General features: G+C 38.7%; 3 protein-coding genes across 4 annotated transcripts; all 3 read right to left on the bottom strand.

Moving 5' to 3' along the window:
- Positions 1–326: 326 nt before the first annotated feature.
- On the bottom strand, positions 327–12,917 carry LOC143852222 (Protein phosphatase 2C family protein). Its single transcript, XM_077361604.1, has 4 exons — positions 12,428–12,917; positions 11,355–11,722; positions 6,195–6,431; positions 327–930 (listed from the first exon to the last, which is right to left on the bottom strand). The coding sequence occupies exons 1-4, from the start codon at positions 12,687–12,689 to the stop codon at positions 718–720; spliced, it is 1,080 nt and encodes a 359-aa protein (XP_077217719.1). The 5' UTR covers positions 12,690–12,917; the 3' UTR covers positions 327–717.
- A 2,151-nt stretch (positions 12,918–15,068) lies between these two features.
- Positions 15,069–18,963, bottom strand: ECHIA (enoyl-CoA hydratase/isomerase A). Of its 2 annotated transcripts, XR_013236853.1 has the most exons (4): positions 18,454–18,963; positions 16,690–16,972; positions 15,201–15,417; positions 15,069–15,096 (listed from the first exon to the last, which is right to left on the bottom strand). XR_013236853.1 is itself a non-coding variant. In XM_077362344.1 (3 exons), exons 1-3 carry the CDS (start codon positions 18,861–18,863, stop codon positions 15,316–15,318), a joined length of 795 nt encoding a protein of 264 aa, XP_077218459.1. In that variant the 5' UTR covers positions 18,864–18,963; the 3' UTR covers positions 15,073–15,315. The 2 variants fall into 2 exon arrangements, 1 of the variants encoding a protein (XP_077218459.1); XM_077362344.1 differs by having other exon boundaries at positions 15,073–15,417.
- A 5,080-nt stretch (positions 18,964–24,043) lies between these two features.
- LOC143853156 (putative pectinesterase 29) lies at positions 24,044–25,842 on the bottom strand. Its single transcript, XM_077362892.1, has 5 exons — positions 25,637–25,842; positions 25,378–25,537; positions 24,871–25,092; positions 24,515–24,759; positions 24,044–24,309 (listed from the first exon to the last, which is right to left on the bottom strand). The coding sequence occupies exons 1-5, from the start codon at positions 25,840–25,842 to the stop codon at positions 24,153–24,155; spliced, it is 990 nt and encodes a 329-aa protein (XP_077219007.1). The 3' UTR covers positions 24,044–24,152.
- Between the last annotated feature and the right edge of the window lie 780 nt (positions 25,843–26,622).

The raw sequence follows: 26,622 nt of genomic DNA, 5'->3' as shown, positions 1-26,622 counted from the left end.
GCAATATGCAATGGTACTGCAGCCTCTGTTAAACTAAGCAGATAACAGACCCTGCTGAAAAAAAATAAACAGACTGTTCATTTCTCAAAATTAACCGAAGTATGATTATGCAGCCTGCTTCACAGCTAAACCCTAGTGAAAAGGATAAGTTAATCCCAGTACAATTATTTAGTTCAGCAATCGATAAATTTTATTTTTGAAAGAGGTTCAGAAATCAATCATAATGATTTAAAGTACCTGCATTTTCTATCAACTAGCTTTGAGAGCCATCGAATGAATCATCAAAAGGGCACATCATGGCAGTTTCTGACTGATAGATGCTGCTCTTTTTCATTATCAACAATCAGATCTTTAATTGTTGTGAGTAAAGTACCTTCATTTTGCCTACATGAATGGGGATGGGGAATCCTTACTTCTTTGTCCATGGTTCCATTAACCAAAATACAGACCGAAGAACCCATAAATATAGTGAATACTGAATAGAAATCAAAGATTACATGAGCTTCAAAAACTGCTGATTAGGGTATTGGAGGGAGTACTTGAACATTTCCAGACAGTACATGAAAACCATTGTACAGATTCAATGTATGTCGCAACTGGTTTTTGACACTGCTCTCTTGAAAGTTTTATAAGATTGTTTTGATATCTGGGGTGATTGGAACTACCGCCTTTTGAACCCAAAATCAGAGTGTAAGGAAAGGTGGGGTTCTTATCGTATCAATGTTCTAAAGCACTTCGAATTGATAAGGGAGGTCCTTGCGTCAAGCCTCTAGAGATGAGGTCATGATTTAGGAATAAAACAATGACGGTTATATCATCGTGGAAGTGGCGTCTGACCTTCTTGTCAATCCTTCTCAGATCCGAGTATCTCATCTCTCGTTTTCTAGCTGCTTCTTGGAGAGCAACCTTGATTAGCCTCTTGGCACTCCCCTGCGTCCATACAAGCTTCTTGTTAGCCCAAACAAAACCTAGACATGGTTTACTCCCAATCGGAATCCAAAATAGGAATGATTCAACAGATTACAGTATCATGCTATGCAGAGAAGAAAGAAAGACATGAATATAAGCAATTGGTTTAATCACAGCCAGATTTCTACATAGGACAGATTTCTGTATCTATGCCAAAAGAAGGTCCCGCCTTAACAGTAATAAATGAATGAATTTGAGTTTTTCAAGAGGTTCCTTTACAAATCACAATGTGTTGCAACACTGGCAAGCCAAACTAGTTGACAAAGGTTGATGTAGGCACCATTCAAAGGGGAGAAAATAACAACAAACAAAAAGGAGCATTTCCACATATGAGTGTTGCCCGTTGAGTTCCAACAAAGGTGGATCCAGAATGGTGAATGAAATCAACACCATTGTTGTAATGATAATGACCGTAGAGCCCCTCACATAACATTTACACCAGATTTTTAGATGAATATAGTAAAGGTCAACCAATACTTCCTCCACAACCAAAACAATATATTGCACACGCAATTGTAACTTTCTGGGAGCATCCCATTTGATCTAATCTTCACGTAAACATGTCAACGTCGAGCTTATCGGTCAGTGTCTTGTCCTCCCATTGCTTGCATGGCCTTGCAGGTTGCTATTTAGCAAAACAAGGCATGTAACATGCAACTAAGAAGATTGCATTTGGTGGTGGTAGACTTCAGCAATACTGTGAGCAGAGGCTCTGATATTTTTTTATAGGTAACAGTTTATTAATGAATTACCCAAAAATACATCAATGGGGACAAGCTGTCCCTTGGATACATCTCAACCCACTCATCATTACTGGTTCCAAAGCCTTACACAAACAGTAACATACTACTGTTACGTAGCCCAGTTACATCTAGAAATAACATAGCAACTTGTAAATCAAATCCCGATGCTAGCTCTCCATCAAATTAAGCATACTGTGCAAAATGCTAGCAGCGCGGCTTAGTAGACACCTGCATATACATGGTTGTGCTGTCCATCTTACTCCTCACTGATTTCTTCCTCTTCAAATGTATTGTTGATTTCCACGTCCCCTTTCTCCACCCCGTCTTTTGCTAGGTTATCCTCTTTTGAATTGGCTGATCTCAATATATGCTTAAATTTGAGGTTAAATCACCCGTGCAAAGATCACAGATTTCAGAAATAATGTATGTGATCTTCCATGGCCCCTGCGCTTTGCTTGTAGCCCCCGTGCCACTACATTGGCAGAATCTCCCTCAATGATCAATGGAGCGAGTCCTTCATTCGTGTACCATCTTAATCCCCATAACAACATTCTAGCTTTCGCCTCCAGAGGCTCTAATATTGTGTTATTGGGCCATCTAAGGCCTCCTTGACAGATAGTTCCATCTATGAGATCTAGCAAGTGGAGGCTTCAGGGCTTCTGATTCCCCGTCTAGGCAGCAGCATGTGGTTTTCCAAGCACAAGGATTTCTTCCTCATCTTGAGGAGTTGTCTATCTTTCAATTAATGATAATACAAGCCTGATTACAGACTTGTTTAGCTAGTCTTTAACAACAGAATAGGACTTCTGGAGTATTTAAAAGAATCCCCAAATTCAAAATATGTCTCAAAACTCCATCCTTAGCCAATGAGGCCTACAATCATGGTGACCAAAAGGTGAGCCTAATGCAAAGATATGACTACCAACTAACATATATGTCATGAGAAGATTGGAGCATTACACCACATACAAAGTTGTGGATTTTATGGAATGAAAGAAATAGTAGTAGTTTCAAAAAAGAAAAGAAAAGAAAAGAAATGGATTTCAGACGTGCTGGTAGAAAGATATAGCTCCTCCTAAGCTTGAGAGACCACGGTCTTTCACTTTTAGAGGCATGGTTGTCTGAAAATTTCAGGGGGGTTGGATGATTATTTGGGTGCTTTTGGGATGCAGTTATGCTGGTAAAATCAAAGAGTATGTATTGGTAATGGAATGTCTAGGTCTTTAAGGCCTATTTGGCTCTTTTTGGTATTTTAGGGTATGCCCCGAAATGCCTTGTCCGATACTATGTAATAACAATTGGGACTCCTGGTCCCTAATGTATCTTTCATGGTATCAATGAATATAAGTCAATTGTCAAAAAAGAAAGAAAGAAAAGAAATGGATTTGATCCTAACTGAACAGACTGCAAAGTGATTTGCACTTCGGAAGTTGAACCTCTGCCGTAGTCATTAATGGTGATGACAGGTTCAAACTTCAAACTTCATTGCCTACCGAGAGTCTGACAGATGCAGGTTATAGAAGTGATGAGCTCATCCTCAAACCAGCTTGCCTACAGATAATTATTGATGAAGATGTAATCAGGAGGTTAGGGGCTTCCTAGAATGGTGTCACAGTCAAGGAGCCTGAGGGTCTCTAATCTCTATCAACTTTCTGTAATTTGTACTTCTTGTAGGTTTTAGACTTGGTTCATTTTTTTTTTTTGAATGGCAAGATTTGATTCATAATGTTTGGAACCTGATGCCAGTCCACATACTGGGATGCATTGCAGCTGAGAGCCTTTTGTTTAATATAATGTGCACTTGAATGATAAAATAGACAATATAGCAAATAACTACGACACTATCATACTCACAAACAAGCTCATTGAATTGGTATAAATAGCAGAATAAAAATACTTCCATGAATAAATACCAAGGAAATCATACCCCCAAAAAAAAAAACCACTGGATTATTCCCTAGATCTGTAGGTCCCTTTCCATATAAAAAAAGGGCGGCCTAGTGCACGAGGCTCCCGCCATTGCGGGGTCTAGGGAGAGCTAGATGTACGTAGCGTTACCCCTGCTTTGTAGAGAGGCTGTTTCTGTGAATCTGTAGGTCCCTTTCCATATAGCACAATAAAAATACTCTCATGAATAAATACAAAGGAAATCATACCAAGAAAAAAAAAACCCTTGCTATAGTTGTTTCAAATATATATCCCATTTCTGCCTGTCCTGCAGCACATGTGGTACCATCTCTTGTTCTTGATGTGGCTCTTCGGAAGTTGCGAATCTTCTTTCATAATCGCTTTCTAAAGCTTGTGTCAAAGTCCTCTCGTGTACCGATCTGGGGCGAAAGCCCTATGTCTACCGACCTCCCTCATTCTACTATAACTACCAGTCCGATCACTTTCAGAGAATCTGCCCAGCTTCAGGAATTGGATCCTTACACCTTCTCTTATCTAATTCCTTACACCTCCTCTTATGCAGATATCAAATATTTTTGGGGGAAAACCAATTGAGTGCATAAGACAGAAATAATCTCTTGCCAATAGCATTCACTGTTCAGCCCTCTTCTGTCTTCTTTTTCTTCGTCTTCTTTTCCTCTGCTCCTATCGAACAGCTCCATATTACATCCAATACATTAATGGTTCTTGGCTTCCTGCACTCTCATAGGTTAGCTTTCCTTCTCTGATAATTAACCCATTCTCAAAGATTGTACTTTAAGTCCATATTCATGCTGGAAAGTGCCTAATCATGTAAGATGCCAGCTTTGCTGGATGGATGCACCCAACCACGGAACTGTGCTTTCTAGTCTACCAATATTCCAACCATTTTATGCATAATTCCATGATAAAAATTTAGTGAAAGATTGTGAGCAACTAGGAGTAAAACATGACCATTGGACATGCATGTGACTATTTTTTAGATAAACTCCTACAAATACAACAGATTAGCATGACAGGAACTTCACCTAAGTTGGGACAGTACAAGCTCTACCAGGAAGGTATACGTGAACTGAAAGTCATGTAAGTCATGAAAGACAAGATGAGAAAATTTTAAAATAAGACAATATATCTAAGGTAATTCTCTCTTGAGGATGTCTTTCACAGGTGGCTGGGAGATCAATGGTGGATGTCTATTCCATATGCTGTGCTGTGGCACATTTGGAACGAAGGAAACAATCGTATTTTTAACGGCAAAGAGAAATCTCGACAGATGGTATCTCTTGAAGTCAAAATATCAATTATAGCTAGGGCTTCGGCAAAAGGGAGCGTTCCATATTCTGTTGGTGAAGTTCTTAGAAACTGGATGACAGTCGTGTCGGAGAAAAAATCTAAAAATACCATTGCGCCTAGTTGGAATCCTCCCCTGGATGGTTGGTTTAAATTAAATTTTGATGGCAGCTCGTTAGGGAATCTGGGGAGGGCTGGCATTGGGGCGGTTATCCAAAATGACAAGGGGGAGATTGTTTTCTCTTTCTCAGGCCCGTCCGGGGTATGCGATGCAAATGAAGCGGAATTGTCAGCGCTTCTGTGCGGTCTAAGGTGGTACAAAAGACACCGCTTGGGACCACTGATCGTGGAAGGCGACTCGGCAAACACCATTGCATGGGCCTCAGGTAACTGTTGTGGGTCATGGAGGCTGGCGCATAAGATCGACGAAGTAAGGGACCTTGTTCGCATTTTATGGCCGCAATTAACGCACATGAGGCGTTCGGCAAACTCATTGGCGGACGAGTTAGCTAAGGGTGGTGTGGATCAATTGGAAATCTAGTATGGCGTGGGATCATCGGGCGGCGTCTATTGATTGAGTTTTATTTTGGTTTATGTATGTTTTACGGGCTGCCCCATTGGGGACATCATGTCCCCCTTGTAATTTTGTTTCTGATTGGAATGAAATTTATGTTACTTTCTCACAAAAAAAAAATTTAAATAAGTCAAGTTGCAACGATTCGAAAAAAAAAAAAAAAAAACCAAAAGAGTCAAGTTGCAATCTCTACATCTTCATTGAGGTTAGTAAGGGTATGCAAAGGGAACTTCAAATTTTGAAGAAATGGCAGTCTCAGACATGAGTGTTACGACATGAGAACTCAAAAGGAAATTGTATATTTTCCATCATTTGGGGAATTCATGGATATGATATATTTCTAAATGGACAGGCAAATTTTTATAGACAGAAGCATAATGAATTTAATATCACAATATATTGGCAGGTTTGTAGGAGTTATTTTTGCTTTAGCTTAATCAAGAAAAAAAAAGTTTGGCCCTAGGATAAAAAAGCAAGGTCACTGCCATGACTCCTGCTGAAAAATAATCACATGATAATGGCTTGAAGAATTTGAAAAATAGAAGCAGTTTCATGATTACACTAACACAAACTGCAAAATCTGAAAGGAAATTTTTTTTTTTTTTTTTTTTGGAACGGTAATCTGAAAGGAATTTCTGTAGCGAAAAAAGCAACACACAGTAGCAATGAAAAGGGGGGGGGGGGGATCATACCGCACATGGATGCTTGTGAACAATCTCCACTGCTTTTTCATTGCTCAGGTGTTCCCAGAGACCATCTGAGGCAAATATGAGGAACGAATCATTTGCTTGAAGAGGATGAGAGATAATGGATGGATTGGCAGTGAGTATAGGCATGTTCATTGGTCCAGAAATTCTGAATTTCCCATTGAGTGGTTCCCTGTTGTACTGGCCATGTTTCATATATACATCACCTATTGATCTAGACACCTACACCAAATACAGTAAAAGAATTGACTGAACAAATGTCATTATTCAGGAAGTACCAAGGTCACAAAAATCCATGGAATAGATAGGATGAGAAAATTTTAAAATAAGTCAAGTTGCAATCTCTACATCATCATTCAGGTTAGTAAGGGTATGCAAAGGAAACTTCGAATTTTGAAGAAACGGCAGTCTCAGACATAAGTGTTGCAACATGTGAACTCAAAAGGAAATTGTAACTTATATTTTCCATCATTTTGGGAATTCATGCATATAATATATTTCTTAATGGACGAGTAAATTTAATATCACAATATATTGGCATGTTTGTAGGAGGTACATTGCATCAATGACCTACATCATTACATGAATCCATGACTAAGATGCAACGAGAAAAGTTACATTCCATTAAATATCTTCGTCAATTAAATGGAACAAGCTTCTAGTTCTAGCAAGCTGAAGAGCAGAAAAATAGAATAAATGTGCAATTGATAATTGAACCTAATCTGTGAACAGAATGACAGAAAAAGTAAATATTTCTTTCAGAGCAGTAACTTGTATTGATCTGAAGGAGGAGGCGGACAGGATGTCCAAAGAAAGACAGAAAGAAAGAAAGAAAGGTAAACAATACACGGTTATATGTAACAGTGGTTAGCCAATACGAAAAGAATCACTAATAACTAGAGAGCTTCAGATTGCCGTTGTCTCCTGGAAATAAATGCTCTCCAGATTGCCATTCTCTCCTCCTTCGTACGTTGGTCCACAGAATTCACAGATGAACTTGGTCCAGATCAAGTCATGCACTATCCATAACCTAACGGATTCAATGATGTGACCATTTAAATGAATATTTTATAACAGAAAAGGGGGAAATTAATGAGTAAAAATCAAGGAAGCAGGATTCTTCCCTGGGAGCCTTCGATTCCCGCTTCGATTCCTGTTTCGATTCCCGCTTTCGATTCCCCCTTTGGCAACCTTTAGTAGGATTCTTCCCTGGGAGCCTTCGATTCCCGCTTTCGATTCCCGTTTCAATTCCCGCTTTCGATTCCCGCTCTGGCAACCTTGGTAAAAATATTGACAAAAGCAGCATTGATTCCCCTCCCTATAAGGCTGGACACCATAAACACAATAGGAAAATGCTAAAAAGCAATTTTAATTTCCTTGCAAAAAGACACTTTTTGGGCTCCACTTCTGCCTTGTTTGTGTGATCGGATATGTTGTTCCGACAACCATAAGACTGGCCACCAGCCAAATGTCGTTGAGCGCCTTGATCGGATGACCAGCCTCATTTATGGTTGCACAAAGAAAAGCTAAACCATTGATTTTTGCAGTTGTTCTATCTCACACACAACATGAGCATTCAGGATGGGACCAAGACCATGTAGGCCATCTCATGACGTTCTACAGTATCAACGGTCCTGATCTCACAGATATGCCCCATATTCCCCCTTGTAAAAACCCAAAAATTGCCTTTTACCCTTGATCGTAAAGTGACTTTCTGCATAGTGGTTTTCGAACTAATAACAAGGCTATGACTTTTATTTAATGTACAATAGGTTCAAGAGAGAAGATGAAAGAAGAAGTCAGCTGTTTCATGCTTTAATGGAGACAGCTTTGGGTGTTCTAACAAGGTGGAGGGCAATGAAGTCTAATTCATGTAACTTGCCAAGAGAAAGACTTATACACTTATTTTTGAGTGGTGCAAACTTCTTGCAAAAGCACAGCCTGCATAGCCATAGAGAATTTTCTTCTGTCTTAAAGAATTGGCTTGTTGGGGTGTTTTTTTTCTCCATCCATAGGTTCTAGTGCAAATGTGTGCCTAAGTAAACCAATATCGTTGCACAAAGCCAAAACAACAACTTCAATCCCGAATGCAGATAAATGGCTGTGGAGATATTGCTCTATTTAATAGCTTTATTCTCCATCTTCCTCTTTTACTTCTTGTGTTGTTGGTATTGTGGGATTTGTATAGGTTTTAGGGAGGGCGACATTTTTTTTTTGGAATAGTAACAGTAACTAGAATTCTTTTTTTTTTTAATGGCAACAGAAACTTCTATAAAAGATAAAAAAAACAGCAAAACAGCAAGATAGATGAAGAAAACAGTGCAAGGACAAGCTCTCAGTTGTCATGGGGTTAGGTTATTTGCATTGCTTTCTTTTATTTCACCAGTACTAAGCATATGGGTTGGATAGCACCGAGATTTAATTTTGTTACATCCACAAGGAGAAGGTTACCAATCAACGATGCCTTAGGCTCATACTATTCAATCTCATCAAGCGTCATTGGATGACAAGAAGCCCAAAGAGTTCTTACCTTTTTCCCAACTTAATATATCCAATTTAATTTTCATTATAATTTTACCGTGGGTGTTGTTCTATCCTTGAATATCCTAGAGTTCAGTTCATTGCAAATGTGCCACATAGTCACATGGGGCTAAGCTTCCAAAAGAGATTTTCCAACATCACCAACTAGGTCGGATGGGGATCCGAAGATAACATAATCAATGAAACTTGGGAATACCTAAGTCATGCCAAACAAGGATAGGATAGCTCCTCATATCTTTTGGGAAAGGAGCAATGTATCATTATTTGATCTAATGATTACTCTGCCCTTTTGCACAAGACAAATCTACTACCAAGACGGAATTTCTTTCTTATTATGAGGTCGGGTCGCCAGTACCAAGTCCACCCTTTTTTTTATTTGAATACTCTCTTCCAACTCATGAGATGTCTTAATTTTTTTTGTTCTCCTCTCTACCTTCCCACGAAATGCCTATTTGGAGCATCTCCAATTGTGTGAAAATCTTGGAGGGGATCTAGAAAAGAGACATCAAGTACACTGATAGATTTGATAATACCGTTTTGACGAGAGTTATCCTCCCCCTCCCTCTCCCACCAAGAGATAAGTAGCCTTTTTTCCATGTTAGTAGTTTCATTTCTACCCTTTAAAAAACCAGATCCCAAATAGAAGGTGACGAGATGCACACTCCCAATGGAAGGCCAAGGTGGTTTGGGGAGGACTCCCCTTCATTCACCTGAAGATTGCGGAAAATCTTGACACCACATCATCCTCCGTGCTAATGCCCACAACTATCCTGTTTCCCAAGGTTTATTTCTAGGCCCAACACCACTGCAAAACACATCATAGCTTTTGTAAAATCGCCTTTGTTGTTTAGAAAGATGAGGATATCATCTGTGAATTGTGAGAGATGGAGTGTTTCTATTAGCTTGAAATTCACAGAATAATCCCCTTTTCCTTATCCTTTATCATCTAGCTAAGGACCTCTGCTATCATTATGAAAAGGAAAGGTGAGAGTGGGTCTCCTCGACAGATAGCCCTAGAACTACCAAAGAATCCAGCCAGTGCAGCATCTATTAGTGTCGTAGGTAATCATGCCATTATCCATCTCCTCCATCAATTGCCAAAAACCATATTTTCTTGGATGTAATCTTAGAAGCAGGAACCTCCTCTCGGGGTGCCGCTCCTACCTCGGAACCTCGATTCCGCGCTCCTTAGGAAGGAGCTTCCAGGGAGCGCGACCCCAGAGAGACAGGAACTGCTCTAATGACGCTCACAGCTTGCTTCTATTACTCTATAAGTCCCACGATCACCAACTTCCTTATATCAAACTCCTCCAACTCTTCAAAGTAATTCGTTGGAGAAAGCACAAAGGCTTGTGCATCTTCAGAAGGCACGAGGAACGAGTGCACACAAATGAAGATGGTGAAGATGGTTAGAAATTAGCTTTTAGATGTACTTAAATTTTGAAAGATACATATGAAAATGGTTAGAAACTATTATTTTTTGATGTGCTTGAATTTTGAAAGATATATAAAGAAAATATTACATACACGCTCCCATGGCGCTCCCAAACTTAGACTTTTCTAGAACCCACGCTTCCCCGCCCCCGCTCCCGCCTCCGCTCCCGCCCCCGCCCCCGCTTCGTGCTTCTAAGGATGTAATCCACAAAGTCCCACTCCACATGGTTGTAGGCCTTCTCCATTTCATTTTTCAAGTAATGGTCGGTTTGCATTCCCATTTTCATGTGTCCAAACACTCATTTGCATCCACTTTTTTAAGAAGACTAGCAAAACCTCTTTATTGGATCTTGTAAAGGCTGCGGATAATACTGATGGGTTTTATGAAAATAAATAATTTTTCCAATGTTTGCATGATCTGATTTGATGATCAACACTAGAGCCCTATAATTTATTCATTTATTGTTATTTGTTAGTCAAACTAAAGTATACTTGGATCAGAACTAAAATATGTTCATTCAAATGAGAAGTAAAATTGGAAATGTTCAATGGCTCTAATTTCAAGCTTGGCGCCGAAAGGTTGTTTTCGGCATGCAATTGCTTAAAATTTATTAATCTTTAAAAAAAAATGAGAAGTAAATTATACAACGCACTACGAAATTTGATATTAATACTCATATAGAACTAAATGTGTGCTATGACTAACTTATAGTTGTACAGTGTGTAAAGCACCGTTAGAAGACTTTTTCCAAACAGGTGAACATGTTTGTGCCATCAGAACACATCAATAACATATTACATAACATTATTGGCTATAATATGAATGAATGCTGCAAACAGATGAACATGCCTTGCAATTGAGATTTTGTACTTTGCAATGGTGACGAGAAAAAAGAAAAAGAAAAACTAATAGGATGGTACAAGACAAGGGATAAATTTTATATAAAACCATCTTTTCTAGCTTTTCTACACAAGTTTTGGAGCAATCACAAAATGAATGGCCTTTATAGTGCTACTGCAACTACAAAGGATCCAATTCAACACAGGCAATCTATTAGAAATAATGTTATAAGCTACATATATGGCCATGTATGAACACCTACAAATTGCAGCAAGGGAACATGGACAAATCCAATGAAAAGAATAGACAAAATGGTTTGACGGTAAAACCTGTATGATGCCTTTTACTCTCCAAACTCCATGCTTAAGAACAACGATTTGAGGATCGTTTGGATGTAATTCCTTAAGTTCCCGCCTCACGGCCTCCAAGTTAGCATTGTGCTCAATAGATAACTGTATGGCAGCAATTCCCCCTGTGTTGCCAACTCTTTTTCCCAGTACAACACGGGAATCTCCTGCGTTGGCCACATAGAGAGTTCGCTGAAAGATGACTCCGACAAGACAACATGATCCAACAGTCGCCATCTGTGGTCGAGCAGTCCACAGCTGAGATACAAGGGTAGTAAACCCTTCCTCTGTTTCTAGAAAGGCTCTTCGGATGGTTTCAGATGTCACAGCCTGTCCCTCAGATGAGATCTCTGCAAAAAAAAACACAATACCTATGAGCTCAGAATTAAAATGCAATCATTTTCGTACACCAAGCTGCCGACTTGAAAATAAAACCTAATGTCATTGAGTCACATGGCTCCACACTAACAGGCTATGATCCGATGCAAAATGAAAAAGTGTGAAGAAAAATGTAACTGAACAATCAAATAATGGTCCCACTACAAGTAAGAAAAAGCATGACATGAATCCAAAAGCATAATGGTTGTCACAGGGGGTCTATAGAGCCCACGAAAAATGAGTACATGGGACTGAAGAATCAGATAATGGGCCCATTAAAAGTAAGAAGAAGGATGTGAAAATGTACTTGTCCTGGCTCCACTATAAGTTGACCTTGGTCTTCTTGACTAGTGCACATGGAGGGAAATGGTGAAGGAGTTGATAAATTTTTAGAGTTGAGACTAAATCGGGTTCAGTGTCTTTGGAATCCATCTAAGCTCAAACACAACACTGCACACAAATTTTACAGCTACAGAAACTATCAATGCTGAGAGGGGGGTACAAGTTAAAGAAACAGGGTCGTAGCACGAACGAAAGATTTTCTAGGGTTTAAAAAAATCAATATCAAACTGAATCCAGCAGCAACCTCATTGCACCATAAAAATGAAAGAGAGAAATTTAAGGCCATGGATGGACTGCAGAATCAAACAACATAATGAAGAAAAGAAAGAAAAGACCTCGAAACTTCGAGAAGAGGTGATCACAGACGTAACGAGCAGCCTCGGGGCCACCGTGGCCGTCGTAGACACCGACGAAAGTGCCAAAGGGTCCAGATTCGATCTGGCTCTGGTCCTCCAGCACCTGATTGGCCTGCACCACCGCCATTGACAACTCTCCACCGATGTCGCGGAACCAGACCAAACCCTCTCTCCCACCACCATTATTTCCCAGAAAGGGCTTCCAGCAGAGGGACAGGAGTTTCATTAAAGCTCCGAGCATCCCACATGTCTCACCTAAAAACCGAGGCGGGATCAGCCAAAACCTCCGTCTGGAAGGAGGAACCCTAGCTTGTGGAGAAAGGGTTGCGCAGGATAAGAGGGGGGTGTCCGGTGGAAGAGGAACAGGGGCATTTGCCTTTGGGGAAAGAGAATGGAGTGTGTGTGTGTTCCTTTTTGTTGTTGGGAACTTGGGGGAATGATTATGGGGGTGTTGTTTACTATGCCTTACCAAACGACATAATTTCCGACTTATTATTTTTCTTTTTGGACCTGGAGTTGCCACTCCTCTTTTCTTTTACTTTCACCCTCCCCTCTCCTTTCCTACTTTCACTACCTTTCGCTTTTTCTCGAAACCTTCTTTTCACTCTGTGGGAGTCGAGGGGAGGAATTTTCTCCCGTCATTTCCTTCCGTCTTTGCATGCGTCGTGTTACACGTGTAGAAAATTAGTGCCATGGAAAATGACATGAAGAAAAGAAGAAGGGGTTTTTGACTTGTTTTTGGGTAACTAATGCATGTTTACGATAGGCTCGGGCAGCAGGGTCACCAAGTGATAGAGTGTCCCCAACCTAGTAGGCTCCAAACTGCACTCTCCTCAAACATTTAGAGCACCTCCCAAGAACCAGACAATTCTAGAGAGAGAGAGAGAGAGAGAGAGCTTCAAGGTGGAGGCCAGAAACCAGTACTCAAGGGAGAATACATGCACTGACTCAAAAGGATGCTCATGCTTCGAATCAATGTCACGATTAACTTAATTTGATGTATTTTGCAGGCCCATCGTCATTCTTTATATATAGATTAGTATTATGAGATTCATAGATTTATTGATGACTTTGACTCATTTATGGAAATTGAGTCTATTTAATCACCATTGATGTTATTAAAAATTGCTCTCTTGTAACTTTTGAGAGACAGTTAAAGAGCTTGTATCCTTATGGGATGGAGCCCTGTGGACATGCCGCGTCCCTGGCTTGTGCTGCGGGTGGGAGCATGACACATGGATGCATGTCAAGGATATATCAACTAATCCCAATTGAGCTAGAGGCCTAACTCCTGAACTCTCTCCCTCTCTCTCTCTCTACAGCTATCAAAAGGATTTCACTTGTCAAAATGGAATCTAGTTGTTTGACGAGGAAGGACTTAGGAGGGCATAGCCTTACTGCAAATCAATGTGGCGCTCCTAATGCGGGAAATAGTTGAGGTTTTGCCCATGATTAGATAGGCCTTGCTTTGGATCTGAAAATTTTCAGGGCTTAGGGCCTGGGGCTCAAAGGGTTGAGGATGTGTACCTAAGCCACGTAGCAGGCCTTACATTTCTCTTTGTTTGAAGGTTTAGTGTACTATGCATATGCGTACTCATCTTCCCATTTGCAGTCGTGAGTACCGCTTTGGCTTCTTTGTTTTCTCACCGTTCATGTGGCAGCTACAGATTTGAAGGGTTATAACTGGCAATAGTTGGATGGTAATGGGATTAGATGCAAAAGGCCTCACAGAAAATACTTTCCATCCAGTCAAACCATGAGTACGCTACAGGGTTCCTTCGCCAATTTTTACAACTCTTTATTGTTGCAATTTGAATTTTGAAAGCGTTAAACTGCTTCTGGATCAACGGGTTTCCATGGAAATCATGACGGTGACCTTGCATTTTCAATTGCTTGAGGACTGGGTGTGAACAGGGTCTTCAGGGCTTGTTACCTTATGTTTGGAATGCGCAGAGCAATCACAGATTCAATGTAACAAGAGAAACTTAGAGGGAATAAAATTTAAAATCAAGATTGATCTCATCTTATGGGGAAGTAATGACAAGAACTTCACTACTTATAGTGTGGCCCACACTGCTCGAAGATCCAAACCTTTCAATTTAAGCGCCCCAATATAAATATAGTGTCTCCCCCGAAAAACTTCAAGAACTAAATGATACCCAACATAGTTGGAAAGGAATTCTGATTATGATAAGGAATATTTGATTAGAAGCAACAGTACTGAGATGTGTTTTATTTCTTCAACATGGAAGGCAATCATCATATTAATAGAGTTATTATATGGAAAGTATGCAGGTAATTCCTTGCGAAATACATTAGCGGGCTAAATTGCAATTGGGCTTGTTAGATAATCCAAAACTTTCACCTCTTGGGCCTTGCTATGGATGAGTCGTGCCCCAAAATTCGCACACATCAAATGATCTTAAACATTCAATTTGTGTCCTTGTTAGAAAATGTAAAGGCAACGATCCAGATTCACCAGGAAAGTATTTACAAATCAGGGTGTTATAATAGTCCAATGGGGGCACTTTTGGTCACTGCTCCCATCCATTGTAGAGGGCTAACAGTTGAATGGTTTGGATCTTCGAATAGTTGAACCCACCTATAGGCCCGCTAGAAATATATGCACACCATATAACAGCTCCTTACTATGAAAGACACAATAAATTCATTTACAACATTTCAGCAACTAGATGAGAAAATAGAAAAGCTTCTTATAAAAGAAACCAATCCAGGCTAATGGGATTTTTACCTTTTCTTCATTTAAGTGTGTTGAAAAGCTTTTTGCCCATTGGTAAGTGAAATGGATACAAAATTTATTTGCTTACGTCCCCAGATTTATTTTCCCAAGTATTTCCACAGCACGATTACATTTTGGAAGGGGGCTTTGACCTTCGACCCGAAATAAATTTCTGCATCATCTGAAATTGCTCTTTAGTCATTCCATCATAATAGTTGTGTGCCCTCTCCTGGAAAAGAATAATGTAACATGAGATAAAGAACATCACATACTAAAATTTAATAACAAAGGATTTGCTAGGGGACCATCCCAGAAGGCATTTACGCGGATCAGCTGTTGCATGAGAGAGCAGCCACATAGGATGAATTTAATGAGTAGGACAAAAAGTGATCCTATGTGGCTGCTCTCTCATGCAACAGCCGTTCCGCGAAATGCCTTTTGAGATGATCCCTAGCAAATCCCTAAAAACAATGCTTGAAAGAGCATGGCAAATAACTAAATAAGCACAATTAATTGCAAACTAACAGCAATTAACTATAAATAAATCTCGAGAAAAAGTATACAACATATGCAAAAGAAGACAACTGGATCATTAGGGTAGTCAGATCATGGTAGAAAAAACTTACATCAAAAGGTAGGTTTAGCAATATTTATTAACCGTTCTAAGAGCTGTAAAAGATTGTGGAATGCTTCAGTAGGGTGCAGCTTCATTATAATACATTGAGGCACACCACACGCCTAATATCATAGTGGGCCCTGCCTTTGGTTGATCTGAGTCGTCCATCAGATAGGCCCAATGTTGGATCTCCAATGGTTCAAAATCACACAGCCTGGACAAGCCTAACATCAAATTAAATGTATTTATTTTTTGTTGTTGAATGTCGAATAGTCAAAAGTCAAAACTATTGTCCAGGCAGTCCAAATTCAATGACCAAAAATACATATTAATGGAGTTTAGCATGATTGTTGGAGCACATAGGGTGTATCAGATTACATGATCCTAATCAGATAAATATGGGGCCTAATACGAATGAGTGGGCATGCCTCTCGTTGTATTACATTGAGGTCACACCTTACTGAAGCATTCCTCTTAAAAGACGTAGAGCCATGGAGTTTAAGCATTCTCAATGTGAAACTCAAGCATTGAATCAAAACCTATAAATGAAATCCAATTCTAGTTCGCAGAAATCTCATTCTGCTGATTTCTTGTGTTCTTCTCGTGTGCTTGTTGATTCCCAGAAAGATTGTTGGTTATCTTGGGCATGTTAACTTTTTTATTGGGATCTTGGTTTCGGAAGGTATTCATGAAAATTTTCAAAATGATTCATTAGCCGACCCCAACTAGTTTGGGACAAAGGCTTAGTTGAGTTGAGTTGAGTTGGTTTCGGAAGGTAGAATCTTCAACTGCAATATATGTGCGGGACTTTCTTCAAGAAGACACATTCTATGAAAAGACAGTCTCTAAATAAAATAATTAGTAAAAATTGAGAGGGGTCCTCACCTTTTCTAAGGAGAGAGCATGACCCAAGTCTAGTTTGAGGCCATCATTTATTACTGATTTGTACTTCAACACCATGTCTTGATTGTTCTTGATTATGGCCTCTGCAACTTGTTGGGCTTTCTTCAATAGCTCGCTTCCTTCGACAACGTGGCTCACCAGCCCCCACTTCTCCGCCACCTCGGCGGTTATTGGCATGGCAGTAAGGGATACTTCTCGAGCCCTGTTTGGCCCTATAATGCGTGAAAGCTTCTGAGAAAGGCCCCATGAAGGAAATATCCCAAACCTGCAATGAATAAGAATTCTTGGTAATTGGACTCTTGAAGCATTTAACGCTAAAGTGTAGAGAAAATATCACTTGTTTCAGACTAGTGCAGTTTATTTCCAAGCAAAAGAAAATAAAAGGATAAGAAACTCATTTGTGGATATCGTCCATCATCTACCAATTTCTTTTATTGCATTCATCCCTTATCATCTCCGCGTGATGTTCCCTTGCCTGTTTGGTTTGCAGGAAAGACATTTCTGGTGGAAAATATTTTCCTGGGGAAGATTTTCCTTTCTACATTTTAAAGGAAAATAATATGGTTATGATTTATATAGAGGGATATCGTCTTAAATTGAAGGTCCCCCTAAATCAAAATTGAACAGGACTGGTTCAAGTTATCTTTTTTTTCATGTGTAAATTACCAAGGTTCTCAGAATAAAGGGATTGAATCGTAAGTCGTACCGGGGTTTGAATCATAAATGTAACATTTTATTTATCAAATTTATATATAAAAATGAGAAAATTTATTTAAAAATATAAAAGTAAAAAATAAGAATAAAATGAGTAATTATCTATTTTTTCATTCAGAACTATTAAGTTAAATATAAAATTCCATTATTAGTAATCCAAAGTTGCGGCAAGCCGGCAACTATTTGTAGAAGTAGGAAGGATGAGGAGAAAAAAGAAAAAGGAGGAGAATAGAGTTAAGGGTTTATAAGTTGGGGGCGGGGGGCTTATATACGATTTATTTCTAATCGTATATGGCCCGCCACAAAAAATTACCGAACAAAAAGTAACCATAAAAATTGTAAAAATCACACGATTCGAACGATTTTTACAAAAAATGATTCTTCCTTCCAATTTGAATCGTTCAACCCTCAATTTGATTTGAATCGCAAATTCAAATCGTAAATCATACGATTTTAACATAGAAAATTAGAACTAAAATTTTGAAAAACATGGTTAGAAATTTTTTTTTCCTTTCCAATTTTTTACCTGAAAATTCCCACAATCCAAACAGGGCCTCAGTTTCTTTTCTTCTTCTTTTTTGAATGGTACAGGGAACAATGGAATGATTGCAATAATGAAATTTGTTAATTCTACAATTGTTTTAACTTTTGTTTATAGGTCCATACAAAACAGAGGAATGTACAAGAGCAAGAAAAGTAAGCCTTTACCATTCAAAAAAAAAAAAAGTTAAATGCTTTAGTCAATGAAATTTGGTGGGTGAATGAGTTGTTCAGATCATCTCTTTGAAAGCATATTCAATTTCTATTAATCACAAGTCAAAATTTTCCTATGAGTGATAAGAGACTAATAATTTAAAGGCCTGTTGGAATCGAAGAGCCACCAATTCGTGAAATCTATGATACTTAAATAATCTGATTGTTGGATTAGAGGGCAGTCCAACCATGAAAACAGAATCGGAATGTTATTTAAGGGCAAGAGGAAGCAGTGAGAAAATGAAAGAGGAAAGGGAAAAAAGAAGAAGAAAGAGTTACTTTGCATGTGTATCAATAAACTTGGCATCCTTTCCGGCGATCAATATATCACAGGCGAGAGCGAGCTCGAAGCCGCCAGTGATGGCAAAGCCTCCGATAGCTCCGATGATGGGTTTGCGGCATCTCTCCATCTGACAGACAGGATCGGCTTCAGGGTCGTTGAGATCCCCCTTGAACACATCCTCCGCTGCCGTCAGATCAACGCCCGAACAGAAAGCTCTCCCCGATCCTGTGATCACAATCACCTTCACCGAATCATCTGCCTCAAACCTCTTGAAAGCCCCTGCCAGATCCACCATCATTGCCCTCGTCATCGAATTCAGAGCTTTCGGCCGATTTATAGTGATCACGACGATTCCCGACGGATTCCGATCGATCCTTATCAAAGCTTCGGCCGGAGATGGATCCATTGCTTGCGCCTACCTACCTACGCACCCCTAGTCAGATGAAAGGAAGATGTAGGATGGGGTTAGGGTTAGGGTCCGCACTGAAAATAGAGAAATAGATAAAGTAATAGAAAATGTCCAAGGTAGATTTAACAATTTCAGCTTCCGATTCTGTCCATCTGTCCGACAGCTGTTGTCATCAAAATTGATTGATCACTGCCTTGGACTGTGTGGAAATCTTATCCTTATTTCTAGTACTAGTATGGGATAAGAAACAGAATAACAAACCCTACACTATTTTTGGTTGGACTATCTGGAAACCTTATCCTATCGAGCCCATTTTCTGGGAAACGCGAGCGTGCATCGCAAAAGGCATTTCACGGCTGATATGTCGTATGTCAGACCAGCCACCTCATGGATGAAGACAAAAGATGTTGTCTTCATTCACCCGGAATATATTGATAATTAGCTTTTATTGATGTCCAATCCAATGCAACCAAAAGGAGATAAGTTGTCCCCAAACAAACAGGAATATATCCCAGCAGAGTTACATTGAGATAGAATTAGAGAAAAACTAATTCTATATCATACACATTAGGGTTCTCATATCAATATCTTTTCCATGTCCTATCTATATCATCAACAACGCACACAAGGTGGAAATCAACTTTAAAAACTAAGAACAAAACATAAATGTAAAAATACATTTTCACTTCCTGTCCACCTGCTCAAAATATGCACAATACAAACTCCAGGAGGCTCCCGGTCTACTGAGTGCAACTTTGGTTCGAAATTCGAGAAGGCCCGCGGTATATCGGCGGTGCCGGTATGCCGCCCCGAAATTAAATTCAAGATTTCCGAAATTTGCACTCATTTGTACTTATCAATCAAAACTAAGAAAACTTGTAAACATAAAAGTTGTTCTTTATAAAATGAAGAACAACTTCTTAGTTAAACACTCTTGCCAAATGCCAAATATCACCGGAGATGTCAAGAAAACTTAAATACCTGATCAGACATTAAAATACAGATTTTTATGAAAACTGAAATCTTCAAGTTGAAATAACTTTTCATACACTTAGAACTGAACTTTACACCAAACATAATAGTTATTACATGTAAATTAAGGAACAACTTTCCAGTTATTAATTCCGGACAATTCCCACCAGACATAGCTGGAAAATACAAAATTCCAATCAGCCATGTTACATGAAATCTGAAATTTTAAGATACACACAACTCACAATTCTTTTCAATTACGGTCTCAGAACCAAACATAAAATTTGTTATATATAATATTTTCAAAAACTTTCATGTTGACACCTTCAGCGAAATATTGCTGGAGGTGGCCGGAAAACTCAGAAATCACAATTTGACTCCTATAAAATCACAGTTTAGTAAAATACCCATAACTTTCTCAAATCAAAATGAAATTTCAAAAAATTTATATGTAAATGCATCTACTCAGAGAGATATACAACTTTGCAGTTAAAATATTTTGTCAAAATTGGCCAAAAATCACACAGGAATAGAAAGAACATGAAGAACACACATGAACTTACGAACCTCTTTGAATTTCCTCTTTTCTTCTTCTTCTTGTTCTTATTCTTGTATGTCTACTCTTAATCAATTACAAATCCAAAACAAACACTATATAATTTCTCTGATTTTTTCCACGAATTTTCACTATTTTTTCTTTGATTTTCTAATATTAAAAATGAATTTCTCTTCTCATTTGCTTTAGATAAAGCTAGCATGAAAGAGAAGTGACACTTGGATCTCATTCTCTCCTCGATTTGTTTTAATTACTCTTGTATCCCATGATAGAAATTACCAAACTACCTTGGTCTTTAGAATTTAAAAAAATTATATAATTAATGAAAATTATATTTCACTAATTACGCTTAAATTCCTTAAGTACACTTGTCATTCCAATCACAATTATAAAGTTTTAATCATATTTATACTTCTTAATAACACTTGTCATTTCTTAATCACTAAGGGTTAATTTAAACCCAAATCTGGGTCCTTTCATCCACCTATGGCATTTTCTTCACTACGATTTTCCTCAAGATTTCACCCTATCTGTACGTTACACCCCTACAACTCTTAACCTATGAGATAAGTTCGATCCTCACTTCATTTCCAACTCATTCCAATCTTTTAGCCTTTTCCCCAAAAACCCTGTTATTTATCTCCTTTCAGATGATCCATATGATAGCATATGGAATGAGTTTTCACAGCGCTTGTCTAGTGTCACCAAAAGGGCAGCCCGACCAATTTAGCAAGACCTTATGAATAGATTTCGGAAATGCCCAGGCAACGTCGAAAGAATTCATCTCACTGTTCCATATGCAGAAGGTGAAAGAGCAATGAAGAAGAAGATGATCGAGAGTTTCCTCCATCTGTTTGCACAAAACGCACAAGCTAGCAAGGTAGAAATTCCTTCGTTTAAGTCTCTCACAAGTATTGATACGTCTATGTATACAATCCACGCAAATGCAGTGAACTCTCGGTGGCGCTACAGTTCCCATACAATAGCGCACCTTGATGCTTTTCTACTTCCATTATTTAGTGATGCAAAGAAGGATTTTATAGTGAACTCTCCATCCGCTTCTGGTGTCCACTCAGATTCATCAGATTGAAAACTCGAGCTATATTGAGAGTTCAAGAAGAGAGGCAAAACTCCCAATTTCCTCATCCTTTAGATCCTATGGAGACGAATGTCCCAGAAGGCTCCTCTATTTTCAACGCTCCTGATCAGCAGGGGCGATGCCACATGAGAGGAAAGGGGGGCAATTGCCCCCCTTAATTTTTTGGAAAAAAAAAATATACCTTCACGTTTTAATATTTTTTTATCTTTACCCCTTTTTTAAAAAAATATGCCCCCCTTTCCAATCATCCCTAAGATAGAAAATAAGTTTAAAATTTTAATTTTACCATTTTTATCTCCCTTTTTTGTGCAAAATTTACTATAATTTTTGCCCCCTTGTGCAAAATTTCAGATAGAAATTTTTTCTATCTTAATTTTAAGATAGATAAAAAAATTACTATAATTTTTGCCCCCCTTGTGCAAAATTTCTGGCATCGCCCCTGCTGATCAGGTAGTCCGCTACGCTGCCCTCTTTGTTATTAGCAAGGATAAAAAGGTTCGGAAACTCGTCATACAACACATTATCTCCCACCCATTTGTCCGTCCAGAATTGTACCTCATTTTCCCTGCCCATTCACAGCATTACCAGCGGATCAAACTCATCCTTAACTGAACAAAATGATCTCCACGCTCCCGACCTATTCCTCACAAACACTATATAATATCTCATATGTTGTGCCATATAATACGTGGGCTCCACTATATACGAAATATGCATGTAGGTGCACATATTTTCTTTTTAAAAATACACTAGGTCCAAACCATTCAGTTGTTGGGCCCCAATATAAATAGACTGTGTCCCAAAAATCATCTGCATAAGGTGACCCTAACCCCCTATTATGTAGATAATCTACACCATATAGAAATCTCTATAGATCAGAAGGTTAGGATCATCCTATGGAGATATTTTCAGGGCACGTCCTATTTAGGTTGGGCCCAACAACTGAATGGTTGAGATCTTTGAACAAGGATGGGCCCCAACTAAGTAGCTTTGTTTCTAACCTTGGTTGGATGATCCCATCCCTTGATCAATAAGGTAATTTCTAGGGGTTTGGCCAAGAGAAGCATATCTTTGACTTTTGTATGCATTGATCTTATGAAGGGAAGGGACTATGTGACAGAGAAATGCTTGACGTTTGCCCCGCAATGGGCACTCCCATTGAATGCATGTCACCAAACTGCATTTACCATTCCTTTAATTTTGCAGTTTTAGTGTGAGCACCCTTGCGGCTGGGTTTTTGCAAGGGCACCTTGCTTCATGGATCCAATGTGGCACCCTTCAGTTTAGCATTCGTCTTGGGGAGGAACCCCTTTGCATAGTAGAATATGAATGCTAATCCCCATTTTGGGTCTTCTTGTTGTAGATAATGATAAGAACAGAATGTAGAAACATAACATTAGAATTTGTCGGGCAAGGCACTTCTAGGAAGCTATCTTTAAGATAGTAAATTCCCACGTATAGATGCAGATGGACTCAGAAATTCTATCTCCAGGATACAATGCCCAACATCGAGAATTTTAACAGGACTGCACTTTCTGTATTCTCACGAACCAGAACCCACTCAGAAAATATGTTTAAAACTAGTATGAAAGTTAGAAGAAAAAAAAAAGACTTTTGAAATTCTAGAAGAAGAAGTATTTAACAAACTCGGATCGAGTCCCTTTTAAGGACTTCGAATAGGTGCAAATACACCCTTCTGAAGAGACTCAGAATCGGTGTAAAGACACCCTCTCATGAAGAGATTAGCACCCTTCTAAAGAAGGGGCGTGACTCTTCAAATATAGCATTTTAACAAAAAACTGTTTCGGCTATTAAAAAGTTTTTTTTTTTAAATGACAGTTATAGCCGTCAAGCCTTAACCGTCTTTTTATTTCTTCTTCTTCTTCACTCTCTCTCTCTCTCTCTCTCTCTCTATATATATATATATATATATATATATATATATATATATATATATTATTACTTGAAGTTCTTTCATGGTGCTCTCTCAAAGAGAAAGAGCTCCAAAGAACTTGAATGAGATGAGAGAAACTATTTCTTATTTATAGATGAAGGAGATAGGGGTTTGAAACCCAAATCTTCATTTGGGATTCACCAAATTTCAAATACTTCCCACCAAAGCATTTGAAAAGATTCCAAACGAAAAAGATGGAGGGAACTTTACACAACTTTCAAGACTTTGATTTTTCCCTTCAAATTAATGGAGGAAACTTGCACAAGTATCAAAAACTTTACTTTTTCCCTTCAAAATATATTATTGTAATATAATATAATTAATAACATCAATTACATTATTAGTAATATAATAATTTATAATATATAACACTTCTTTCAAACAATTAGCTAAACGGGTCTTATTTTTCCTCTTCCTGTTTCTTGATGTTAGAGACAAGGTTCTACGTCCTCCTCCTCCTCCTCCTCATGTAACTATTTTTTCTTATTAATAAAATTTAAGGTGCTACTCCGTTCCTAGATAAATTCCAGGCTAAAAAATTAGAGGGTTAAGGTCAATTGAAACCACACTTTCCAATCCTGTGCCACATTGGCAGAGCTTGCATCATGATAGGAATTACTGGATTAAGCTATAAATAGAGTACAACAATGCATAATGAAACTCTTCACAGATTGAGAAAATTGTAAATGAGTTGCAGAGTTGACATCAGGGTTGTTGTTCTATCCAACCATCTGGATCGATGAAAGACAAGCTAGTTAACTGGCTCAGCTCTGTGGCAGTGAGTTTCTTTTCCCATTTCACCCTTCCTGAAAGGTTGGAGCCCTTTCCAGTGCAACCATTCTCTGCAAAAGTTATGGTATCCCTGACAAAAACCAATGCATAATTTCTTAGTTGTGATCGTTAATTTGGTGAGCCACCAAAAGAACCCACATCAAACATATGGGATTGAGAAATTAGGATCATCTACTTGTGATGTGGCAAGACAAACATATACATGGCCGTGTCTTTAGAGTTGGTTCTACACACACATACATATATCATAAAGAATGTAAGACGAGAGATCTTACACATGTCCGACGGCCACCATAGGATTCCATCCAGCAGGAATCACAATTCTAGACATGGTTGTTTTGTAAAATATGACTCTTGAAAAATTTCCCCATGCTCTTCCAAGGTAGGTCTTACCAGTTCCATGTATCCTACAGTTGTTAAACACAAAGCCATTTGTATCAGTTGCCTGGGCCCTGCCTTGAGCTGTTATAGATCCAACAAATGGTGACGAGGAATTCACGGTTACATATAGTGCACACGACTGCATCACAAACAAGTTATTAAAAGTCACTAATAAATTAATGGCCTGTTTACGCACAACATAAATACAAGCTAAGTGACTTGAATTAAGTGTCTTAATTAAGGCATGCACCTGGTAAATAGATTGTCCATAGCCAAAGATGAAATCGATGGCGCCTTCAATATAGCAATGGTTGAAATAGTGGCGGCCCTGCATGTCGGCCAGTGTATCTTGAAATCCCACAAAACTGCAATAGTAGAAAGATGACTTGTCCCCGTAGATCATTGCGGCCACAGCTTGCCTCGTATCGCTGTTAGGTGGCCGTGGCACTACTACTTTATGGTTGAAAGTGTTCTGTTGAGGCAACAAGAAGATGATACTACTGTATATATAATCACTAAAAAATTAAGCATAATCAACATAACCAACTAACCAAATCTTACAATGCTAGTCAATATTTATTTGCATGTATGTTTGGAACTCTAATCTGGTGGCCATAGTCAGTTTTAGTGAGGATGTGCTCTGGGTGACCGTTTCACATTATATCGTTGGCCTTATCTCATATATGTTTTTTTTCTTCATAGTTGTAGACTTGTAGTGCTGTAGATTAGCACAAGATAAAGAATTAAGTTGTTTCACCTTGAAGGTTATACATTTGGCGACGAAATTATCTGCATCAACATGGAAGGTGGGACTCTCTTCTGTGCTAATGGAATCACCCCAAGCAATTATCGTATCTCTGGTTGCATGTCCTTCAAGCAAAATGAATGGTCTATCCTTAGAGATTGTAACCTTCTCCCTATACACAAAGATATAAAAGCATGCATTGGATAAAGAGTTGAAATATTTTGTGAAAATGAGGAAACAATAACAGCCAATAATTAAGTTGAGTGATTACAAATAAACTCCACGATTAACTTTTATACGAATCCACTGGCTATTGTTTGGCGGGACTGAATTGACAGCGGCCTGAATTGATTTAAAATTTCCTCCGCCTCTGGCATCTACAATAATGGTATTCGCAACAACTGGCTTACCTTGGACACACCCACAACCACCAGAATAGAACAAAGCAGACAGCAAAAGGATAACACAGGACGACATCGTTGTGAGCACTTTATAAGGTGGAACAAAGAGAAGCATCATGATAAATTATAGAAATTTTACTAATCTTTATTGAATTACAGAGAGGCTAGGGGGTATTTATATAGAACACTCAAAAGATAAACATAATTAAAAAGATAAGGATTAATTGTAGAAAGGGATAAAGATAAAATGTTCCTAATCTAACATACTTTCCTAATTATTCTAGGTTTCCTTTTCTAATCTACTTGCCTAATCTACCACCAAGACGATCCGATGATGATATCTCAACCAATCCAACGGTGAGATCTCACATATTCTAACATGCCCCCTCATACGTATATGGATTAAGAACCAACATATGTGAAAATTGATGACAAAGATCCATTTATCGATGATGATGACCGGTGTTGTTGCCATGAAGATTGATGCTGATTGGTCGAAGAAGATGCCGCTATGCCAATTAATAGAGCTTAAAAAAGCCAATGGATCATAACAAATCAATACTCTGATACCATATTATGACAGAGAGCTATGGTGTGTTTGGAATTTGGATTGCCATAATTATGAATTGGAATCAACATCCTTTTATGATGTTTTGGTCGAAGTCGATCATCAGGTGACTTCCTTGGTCTATCAATGCGAGTGGTGTGCGCGCGTGGGGGGTGGTGGGGTACAATTTTTAAACAAGGGTTATTTTGTTAAGCTAAATTTACAATAAATTTACATAGGGATTAAGAGCTTCTCAAACAATGTGTAGATTTACATTTCAAATGCACCGAAATGAGTGCTCTGCTAACA

Source organism: Tasmannia lanceolata, unplaced genomic scaffold (genome assembly GCF_043159265.1).
Source record: "Tasmannia lanceolata isolate RefF3 unplaced genomic scaffold, GAP_Taslan_0.1 ptg000019l, whole genome shotgun sequence".
Classification (NCBI taxonomy): domain Eukaryota; kingdom Viridiplantae; phylum Streptophyta; class Magnoliopsida; order Canellales; family Winteraceae; genus Tasmannia; species Tasmannia lanceolata.
Note: the sequence above shows the minus strand (reverse complement) of the source record. Positions and strands in the feature narration are given on the sequence as shown.

Excerpts from the sequence above, each read along its gene's own strand:
- LOC143852222 (XM_077361604.1), bottom strand. The coding sequence starts at position 12,689 with ATGCTCGGAGCTTTAATGAAACTCCTGTCCCTCTGCTGGAAGCCCTTT. Across the intron at positions 11,723-12,427 it reads CCTCTTCTCGAAGTTTCGAG|AGATCTCATCTGAGGGACAG; the intron begins GTCTTTTCTTTC and ends TTTTTTTTGCAG. Across the intron at positions 931-6,194 it reads TTCACAAGCATCCATGTGCG|GGGAGTGCCAAGAGGCTAAT; the intron begins GTATGATCCCCC and ends GTATGGACGCAG.
- ECHIA (XM_077362344.1), bottom strand. The coding sequence starts at position 18,863 with ATGGATCCATCTCCGGCCGAAGCTTTGATAAGGATCGATCGGAATCCG. Across the intron at positions 16,973-18,453 it reads TTTATTGATACACATGCAAA|GTTTGGGATATTTCCTTCAT; the intron begins GTAACTCTTTCT and ends TATTCATTGCAG. Across the intron at positions 15,418-16,689 it reads ATGCTCTCTCCTTAGAAAAG|GAGAGGGCACACAACTATTA; the intron begins GTGAGGACCCCT and ends ATTCTTTTCCAG.
- LOC143853156 (XM_077362892.1), bottom strand. The coding sequence starts at position 25,842 with ATGTCGTCCTGTGTTATCCTTTTGCTGTCTGCTTTGTTCTATTCTGGT. Across the intron at positions 25,093-25,377 it reads CCAAATGTATAACCTTCAAG|AACACTTTCAACCATAAAGT; the intron begins GTGAAACAACTT and ends TTGCCTCAACAG. Across the intron at positions 24,310-24,514 it reads ATGGTGGCCGTCGGACATGT|GGATACCATAACTTTTGCAG; the intron begins GTAAGATCTCTC and ends GGTTTTTGTCAG.